The sequence below is a fragment of the Quercus robur genome, chromosome 4, assembly GCF_932294415.1.
Source record: "Quercus robur chromosome 4, dhQueRobu3.1, whole genome shotgun sequence".
Classification (NCBI taxonomy): domain Eukaryota; kingdom Viridiplantae; phylum Streptophyta; class Magnoliopsida; order Fagales; family Fagaceae; genus Quercus; species Quercus robur.
In genome coordinates, this window is record NC_065537.1 from 10,276,824 (window position 1) to 10,286,815 (window position 9,992).

General features: G+C 37.0%; 1 protein-coding gene across 1 annotated transcript; it reads right to left on the minus strand.

Annotated features, from left to right (window-relative positions):
• Positions 1 to 8,569: 8,569 nt before the first annotated feature.
• Positions 8,570 to 9,208, minus strand: LOC126721330 (uncharacterized). Its single transcript, XM_050424380.1, has 2 exons — positions 8,960 to 9,208; positions 8,570 to 8,917 (listed from the first exon to the last, which is right to left on the minus strand). Exons 1-2 carry the CDS (start codon positions 9,206 to 9,208, stop codon positions 8,570 to 8,572), a joined length of 597 nt encoding a protein of 198 aa, XP_050280337.1.
• Positions 9,209 to 9,992: the final 784 nt, after the last annotated feature.

Genomic DNA, 9,992 nt, shown 5'->3' on the forward strand with positions numbered 1-9,992 from the left:
TCTTCTACTTTAATCTAGAATTGCTGGAATGATGATCAAAGGTCTTTTACTTTGATCTGGAGTTGCTGAAATATTGATCAAATGTCTTCTTCTACTCTGATCTGAAATTATGGGAGTGTTGATCAAAGGTCTTCTTCTACTTTGATTTAGGATTTTGAAATGTCAATCAAAGGTCTTCTTCTACTATGATCTAAAATTATGGGAGTGTTGATCAAAGGTCTTCTTCTACTTTAATCTGGGATTCTAAAATGTTGAACAAATGTCTTCTTCTACTTTGATCTGGATTTGTGTGAAATGGCGATCAAAGGTCTTCTTCTACTTTGATTTGGGATTCTGAAATGTTGATGAAAGGACTTCTTCTATTCTGATCTAAAATTATGGGAGTGTTGATCAAAGGTCTTCTTCTACTTCGATTTGGATTTGTGGGAAATGGCGATCAAAGGTCTTCTTCTATTTTGATCTGGGATTAAGATGTTGGTCAAAGGTCTTCTTCTACTTCGATCTGGAATTGAGATGTCGATTAAAGATCTTCTTCTACTTCGATCTGGAATTGAAATGTCGATCAAAGGTCTTCTTCTACTTTGATCTGGAATTGAGATGTGGATTAAAGATCTTCTTCTACTTCGATCTGGAATTGAAATGTTGATCAAAGGTCTTCTTCTACTTTGATATGGATTTGTTGCTTGCAAAAAGTCAAATTTTTAGAATTAGACTTTAACTAATGGGTGCTTCACGATCCCACTGTTTTTGAGATGTGTGATTTTCATTTGCTCATTCTTGATTTGAACTTTATCAAGAAAATATTTGACTTTTGAAACTTGGAAGTTTTGAAATTTTTATTTCAAATTTTTAGACTTTGGAATATTGAGATTTTGAATTGAAATTTGGAACTTGAAATCAAAAATTTTAAGCCTTAGAATTTTGAAAATTAAGGCTTGGAATTTTGATCATGAAATCTGAGGTTTGAAATTTTTTGAAAACTGAAGACTTGAACTTAAAATTTGAGCATTTGAGAAAATTTGAGAATGAAAATCTTGAATTGAAAATTTGGATTTTAAAAGATATTTAAAAACTTTGAAAAAGATTTTTTTTTTTTTTTTTTTTGGTTGACTGAGTTTAAGTGTGTGGGGGCTGAAATTTTGGCCCCTCCACTTCCTTGTGTCTCTTTTTTCCTTTTTCTTCCATCAACTTTTCTTCCTCTATTGGCACTATTCACCTTCTTCTTCCCCTTGATTTTTCTTCTTCAACTCATCTGAAAAAAACACTTTTCTAAGCTTCTCTACCTTCCTTCATCCATCTCCATTAATATTTCTTTAGATCCTTGTGTTTTGAGCATTTTCATCACACACCCATTTTTGGTAAAACCCATTTTCTTTGCATCAAAATGGCTTCTTCCTCCAAGGGATCTTCTTTTCTTGCTTCTTATGGTAAGAAATATTATCCAACATTTGATTGGAATGATGATGAGGGACTTCTCCAAGACCCTAGGACCCATGCTCTATATTGTCATGTGGACACCAATGTGAGTTTTTTCTTTGGTTTCTTTGTTGGAAAAAATGTTGTTGCATGTTTCATGTTTCATTGAAGGTCTCATGGTGATATATTGTCATTTGGTTATTTTGAAATTTTGGGGGCATTGTGTTATTGATCATGTTTGGAAATGTTGGCTTTGGAGCATTCTTTGAAGTGTTTTTTTTTTCTTTGATCATGGTGCAATTTGGACAATGTTGGTGGCTTATGGAATTTTGACAATGTAGGTAGATGTTGTTGGATGAATTTTGGTTTGGATTTTGGGAGTATTGGCATTGTTAAAAATTTGTGTTAAGCTTATATGAATGTGTTCATGATGTATGTGGGAAAAACTTATTGGCATGTATAAACTTGGTTTTATGGACATGGCAAATTTTTTGTGGGTATGAAATTGTGCATGGATATATTTGTGGGTATGGGCAAATTTTGTGGGTATGGAATTTTGACTTATGGAAAAATTTTGTTAGGTATGTGATGTTGATTCTTGGAAAATTTTTTGAGGTTATGATTTTGGCTATGTGAGAATTTTTTTGTGCATGGGCATGAATTCGTGGGAATTCTTTTTTTTTTTTCTTTTTTTTTTTTTTTGCATGGCTATGGAAAAAATTGGTGGTTGTGTGGATATATGAAAATTTTTGATTGTGGTGGAATTTTGGTGGAGCATTGATTTGATTTTGTGATGGTGGGGTATCGGTTGTGAGAATGTTATTATTATTATTATTTTTTTTTTTGGGTTACGGAAATTGATGAGCTGAACTTTAATGTTGCAGAGCCTCAAGAGTTGAGGTAGTCTCCAAATGTTGAAAAGTGCATGGGCAGCAATGTCTCCTGGCATCAAAAACATCATTAATGAAGTAGGCTTTGGCACTTTCTTCGAAACTTTGACAAATCATGAGACACATGAGTACGAGGATCTTTAGTTACTCCTTGCCTTAGCAGAGCGCTTCTGGGACACTACTTGTACCTTCCATTTTCCAGGCATTAGGGAGGTAATGTTGACACTTTATGACTTTTATGTCATCACTGGTCTGAGGTTGGGTGGTAAAAGAATTCTTGTCAATGATTCCCTTTTTCAATTGAGCTCAAGAAACTTCTAGGTGTAATGCCTTCTAGAATAAGGAGTAACAATGTTCCTTTATCTTGGTTGTGTGAGAGTATTCCCCAATGTGAGACTATGGCAAAGGGTGCTCATATGTTCATGCTTCTTTTTATTGGGACTTTCGTGTGTCTGGATTTAGGAAGTACTGTGAATCTACACTACGTGGGGAGCTTGAGAAAAATTGAACAAATCCGGAATTATCATTGGGGCGGCATGGCCTATGCTACTCTGATGCATTTCATGACCCAACTCTCTAAGTGGAAGCTTGGGTAGGGCTCCATTTGTTTGGCAAGTGAGGTTTGGTATTTACTGTGGTTAGGTGTAGGTTGTGGAAAATTATTTTGGGGTTGGTCCCGAGATCCGGGAGGAAGTTGTTGGCATTTTTCCTAGATTTCTCCATTGGTTGCCCAAACATTGCTTGTCTCTACCCTCCATGCATTGATTGGAGCTTTGGTGCTTGGTGATTGAAAATCTGACCATTGATGACATGAGTTCTTTCTTCCTTCTCCTTTTAAATCTTTGGCACTTGGTTATGATTCAGTTTATTCTCTTTCTGAGTTTCATTGTGACTTTTTAGATGAACTTAAATTCTTAGGCTGGATGTGAAGGATATGCTGAGTGTGAGCGGGCTCTAAAACTTAATGGCCGCCAGGTATTGTTTGAATTTGGGCATGGAAAGTATTGGTATCTTGGTGATCGGGTGTTGCCCCAAGTTGAACATGTTTATCCTCCTGCCACAGTTCCAACTCATCCTTGTCACACTATTCGGTTGGTTGACCTTTTGGCTGATGAAGAGATTGCTCGAGCCCATGATGGCTACATTGTTGCAAGAGTAAAAGGAAATTATTTTGAAGGACCATTTGCAAGGCTGCTTGGTTGGCAGAATGGTATTTCTATTCTCTTCTAAAGTCAAATTTTTTTTCTACCCATTCCTCCTTCATATTTCTTCTTGGTAACAAAATTTGCATGTTAGATTTTCAGCCTCCATCTTCAAAAAGAAAGGAAGGTGGAGAGGAAGATGAAGAGGAAGAGATTCCTTCTCCTCATCATGCTGGTAGTTCTTCTAGCTCCTTCATGGAGACTTATCCTCATTTTCCGGCATAGCAGTATGATGTGATGAATCCTAATGGAATGTATAGTTCCCTGCCTTTGACTAGGCCAGAGCATGTACCAAATGTTCCTTGGCCTGATCTGGTATGTTCTTGAATATTCAGTTCTTTTGTCCTTACTTCTTAACTAGATGAATGTCTCTTAATCTAGTATAGTTTTGCTTTATGTTGATGTAGATTTGGTGGAAGAAAGCATGCGGATGATTGGAGGTTTGCAGTCATTGGCTCGCACTCAGTCCTCCCAATAAGTAATTAATGATTCTAACTGTGTATGCCATGTTGCTTTTTGAGCATCTTTGGCTTGAGTTTTACTTGATAGTGACTTTAACACTTGATTTTGCCGACTTTTCAGGCACACCGAATGGAAACTACTAACTTTACTAGGAGAGCTTTAGAGGAAAGGATCAAGAGCCTCGAACTTGAAAATCATCAATACGATCCTCGCTTTTCTCAAGATAAGAAGGAAATATTGAAGGTGGCTCCTCTAGAGGTGGATGAAGAAGATCCTCAAGCAGGCGGACTCAGAGTCATAATGATGTATGATTTGTATTTTTCCTGTAAAATAAAAGGAAGTGTTCCTTAGACAATCTTGTATTAATTTCCATGTTTAACACTTTGTCCTTGGCATCACTTGGGATCTTGTAGAAACTTTAACTAAGATAAGTTTAGAATTCACCTTATGAGATCTTGTAGTACTAATTTAAACTTATCTTGCTTGGCTCTGTTGGAATTTGCACTTACTTGAATGAGGTAGAGCCGAATGCCCCTAGTTTACAATGAATGCATGATTTTTGGAAATCTTGTTTAAGATGAATTTTTTTTTTTTTTTTTTTTTTTTTTTTTTTTTTTTTTTTTTTTTACAAAAACAAGAAAATAGATGATCATGATTTCTTTTCTTTGAAAATGAATGAGGCATGGGCGAATGCCCCTAGTTTGGAGCATAAATCCATGAATCTTGAAAAAACTTGATTTGATCAATTTTTGAAAACAATGATGCATGGGATGATTTTTGAAAACAAGTTAGTTAAACACATCAAAATGTCCCAGTTTGATTAAAAAAATTATTTTGAGTGTCAAACGGTCAAAAAAAAAAAAATTACACGAGAACGTAAACTTGCATGGAATTGCATGAGTGTAGGACAGAGGGGTTGCATGCCATGTGGCACATGAGGAGTGCCGTTCGACACTTTTGGAGTGTCAAATTGCACTTAGTCATACCCTGATGCTTACGCGATGGTGGGCTGACTCCTCACGCTTTTCCAATACGCATTCCAGGTTTTGTGATTTTTGAAAAACATTTACTCCATTTGTGATTATGAAACATTCTCCTAGTCAGCTACAAACTCTCTGAAACCTATTTCAAACTAGATTAAGAATTGATGTAGCTTATTTAAATGAATTCTCCTGTGACAAATCTCTATATAAAGGTTAGTAAAACATAATAATCTCAAGCAAAAGATATTCGTGGCTAGCAATCATAATTTTTCTCATTCAACAATTCATGATATCAACAGATGGGTTCATAGCTTTGATTTCAGCACCAAAACCAATTTTACAACCTTCAAATTAGAGGGAATCAAGGCTCTGAGGAATGTCAAAATCAAGTGGGACCTCCTTCGTGCTGTTGTGAAATTCTAGGATCCTGATGATCTTGTGTTACGGTTTAATACCACTAAACCCTATTCGACAATTGAAAAATTCTCTGCTATCTTGGGCTAAGATCCAGGAAAAAACTCTATAGTGGCTTCATGTGACCCTAGGCATAAGGAATCCTTGTCTGACGCTCTCGGTCATACTACTTCCATTACTGATAGTATGATTGAAGGTCATATGGTGAATCTTTGTGCTATTATCTCTTGACTGATTGACAAATGCACCTATGGAGTGATTGACAATATGTAGAAAAACTTCGGCTTAGCTTTATGCATGGTTGGAGAACTTTTGCTTTGCTCTTGAAGGCGTAGTTTTGTGGATGCTAGAGCCATAAATGTTGTGAATCAAATTAAGGATGGTGATAATCCTGTTTCTTTGATCTCGGCAGAAACTCTTTTAGGACTGGATGATGTATTTCATGGAGGAGAAACTCAGAACTTCTTAGAGAGTCCTTTGACTTTGCAGATATGGTTGATGGAGTGATTGGACATGATTGCGAAGCCCACAACTAGTAATTATGGGCCTAGCAATTTTCTTGGTAGGGCTGTAATCAAAACTAAGTGTCAAACTGAGAGTGATTGGGTGAAGTTCTTAGGCAAGAAATCCAATACCTCAATTCAATGGGACTATTATTGGTGGAAGTACCCACCCCTTTTTCTGAGGTCTTCAGGATCAGATCACATCTTCCTTGTTGGGTTGCGGAGGGCAACATTTTTACAAGGGAGAAAGACTCTTAAGGCAATTCAAATATGAGCAAGGAATGCTTGGTGGCAAAAAAAGAAGACTTTCTCTCCTGTGGACACAAATCCTACTTCTGTAAAGAACATGCTATTGGGTTTATAGATGGCTGATCGAGTGGACCAATCTTTTGTCAAGGTTCACTTTCACAAGATAATTACAGAATACTCTAACTAGTTGGTAAACAAGATTGTTTACAAGGAAACTGAGATGGTTGCTATGAGAAAGCAATTTCTCAACGATAACCGGGAAAAACCCAATGAAGACAACTATGAATTCAAAAAAAGGGACAATGTTGACAAAGTACCAATCTCAGAAGAAGTTAATGACCACCAGAAAAAGAAAAGACTAAAGGCAAAGTGACCTTCTTATTTTGGCTTTGAACATGTTTATTTTTAAAGTTGATGTAAAAAACTCTTATGTTTAGGAATTATTTAGGATTTAATGGTTAGGGGTTCTGTTTAAAGTGTAGAAAATGGTTCTTTTTTTTTTTTTTTTTGGTTAAGGTGTGGGTTTCTGGATTTTGTGTAAAGACATAGTTTAATGGAATGGTTGAATTTTTGGTAATTTTGGTTATTGGGCAAATGGTGGGTTATGGAAAATTGTGACCGAACCAATGCATAGTTGCCTACGTACACTCTTGATAGAAGGATCAGATCATTACGTAGTTCATTGATGATGATGATTTTTTTTTTCCTTAACTTTTGCCTAGGTCGCCCTTTCTGGTTTTCATCCTAGCAGGCTCTCTCACCCTCTTTTTCTTTTTACTCATCTTTTGAATAGATCGCCCTTTCGGGTTTTCTACCTACCTTTTTCTCTTCTTTTCTTTTCTTTTGTTGCTCTAATTTTTGCTTAGACCGCCTTTTCGGGTTTTCAGCCTAGTGAGCTTTTTCTTTTAGTCAAACCTAGGAAGGAAAATAACATAATTTACAACCATCTTAGACGTGGTATTTCTTCAATTGATCCATATTGGTTGGCTCAGTAAAAGGGTTTGCATCTAAGTCCATCAAACTTACTACTCCCCCAGAATATATATGCTTGATAATGTATGGACCTGCCCAATTTTGCTTGAACTTCTTGTTTGCATCTTGAACTGGGTCTCGAATTTCTTTCAACACAAAGTCCTCTAACTTCAAATCTCTGGTTCTTACTTTCTTATCAAAATATTTCCTAAGTCTCCTTTGATAACCTTGAATATGATACAAGGCCTTGAGTTTCTTCTCATCTAGCATGCACAACTGATCAAATCTACTTTGCAACCAATCTGCTTCAGAGATTTCACTCTCTAATACTGTCCTTAGTAAACGGACACCCATTTCAATGGGAAAGGTTGCTTCCATCCATACACCAATGTATAAGAAGTGGCTTCTATGAAAGATCGAATCGATGTTCTGTACCCCCAGATCGCATAGAGCAACTGTAGGTGCCAGTCCTAGTAGTTCTTTGTGCTTTTCTTCAAGATTCGCCCTATGTTTTTATTGGTAGCCTTAATTGCTCCATTAGTCTGAGGACGATAAGGCGAAGACTTGTGGTGTTGAATGTTGAACTGTCGTAATAGTTTCTCTGTTTCTCCTTTAAAGTGGAACCCATTGTCAGAGATAATTTCATGTGGTATCCCGTATTTGCAGATGATATTGGTCTGAATGAATTGAGCAACTTTCTTTGAATTCAGAACCTTGTATGAAGCAACTTCTACCCATTTAGTAAAGTAGTCAATGGCTACAAGTATGAATTCATGGCCATTGGATGTTGTTGGGTGGATCTTCCTAATAATGTCTACTCCCCATGTAGAGAATAGCCAAGGTGATGTCATAGTATGTAGTGGCATGGGTGGCATATGTTTTAGATCTCTATGAACTTGGCATTGATGGCATTTTTGAACATAAGCCGCACAGTCGGCTTCCATAGTGGTCCAGTAGTAACCCTGCCTAATTATCTTTCTTGACAACATATGTGCATTCATATGTGGCCCATAACTTGACTCATGAACCTCTTCAATTATTTGATGTACTTCCTTGGCGGTTACACAAAGGAGATGAATTCCATCATATGATCTTCTATAAAGCTTTTCTCCACAAATGATGTAATTAGTAGACAACCTCTGGATGGCCAATTGATCATTCTTGTCTACAGATGGTAAGTATGTTCCATCATTAAGGTATTGTAGGATGTCTGAATACCATTCACCTTCCCCATTCTTTTCTTCATCTTCTTCTATTGTCATGCAATAGGCTGGTTCTTCTTTTTGTTCCAACACTATCAGTCTAGCTTCATCTTCTTTTGGCCCAGCCATCATGGATGCCATGGTTGCTAAAGCATTTGCAATTTGATTATGCATCCTCGGCACATATTGGTATTGAATCTTGCTGAATTTTGATGTCCACTTTTGAAGACATTGATGATAAGGCATAAGCCTTTCTTCTTTGATCTTCCAATTATTCTAAATTTGGGAGATTATTAAAGCTAAGTCACCATATACCTCCAACTCTTTCACTCCAAGGCCTATGGCTGCTTGCAGGCCCATGATGAAAGCTTCATATTCTATGGCATTGTTGGTGGCAGGGAAGTTGAGTTTGCCAGAAAATGGAATGTGTGTCCCTTTTGGAGAAATCAAGAGAACTCCAATTCCACTTCCATTTTGATTTGTTGCTCCATCAAAATACATCTTCCATGATTCTACTTCAATCTTCATGATGTCTTCATTCGCAAAGTCTCCTTGGATCTCTTTTGCTTCTTTTGGTGAACAATGGGCTAGGTGATCAGCAATTGCTCTCCCCTTCATTGATTTCTAAGTCATATACTTAATATCAAACTCTGATAAAAGAAAAACCCATTTAGCAGTCTTCCCATTTTGTACAAGATTTTCCATTAAGTACTTCAAAGGAACCATTCTTGCAATCAGTAGAACCTTGTAAGTAAGCATATAATGTCTGAGTTTATGGGTTGCCCACACAAGTTCTACACATGTCTTTTCTAATGGTGAATACTTCTCTTCATAAGGCAACATCTTCTTGCTGATGTAGTAAATTGCATTCTCCTTTCTAGTCTCCTCTAGGTATTGAGCAAGTAGAGTCCCCATTGCTATATTTGTGGTGGTGAGATACAACACTAATGGCTTTTCAGGAAAGGGTGGGACAAGTATTAGTGGTTTCATCAGATAACTCTACAATTGCCTTGATTTTTTTAGGATCAACTTCTATTCCCCTTTGGCTTACCATAAACCCTAATAGCTTTTCGGATGTAACTTTGAAAGTATACTTCTTTGGATTCAACTGCAACTTGTAGAACTAGATTCTCTCAAAGAACTTATTCAAAGCCGTTATGTGCCCTTCATGGTCTTTAGACTTCACTATCATGTTATCCACATAAACTTCTACTTCTTTGTGGATCAAATCATGCAACAAAGTGGTGGCTGCTCATTGGTAAGTAGCACCAGCATTTTTAAGGCCAAATGGCATGACCTTATAGCAATATGTCCCCCATGGAGTGATAAAGGAGATTTTCTCCATATCTTCTGGAGCTATCTTGATCTGATTGTATCCTAAAACCCATACATAAATGAGAGCAACGCATGTCCTGCCATGTTGTCAACCAGGATGTTAATGTGAGCCAAAAGAAAGCCATCTTTTGGGCTGGCCTTATTCAAATCTCAAAAATCTACACACATCTGGACTTTCCCATCCTTCTCCAGTATCGGAACCACATTAGCTAACCACTCTAGATAGTTGACCACTCTCAAGAATCCAGCATTGTACTATTTCTCTACTTCTTCTTTGATCTTGAGAGTCCATTCTGGCTTCATTCTTCTCAATTTCTGCTTGATCGGCTTCATGGTTGGATATGTTGGAATGCAGTGCTGTACT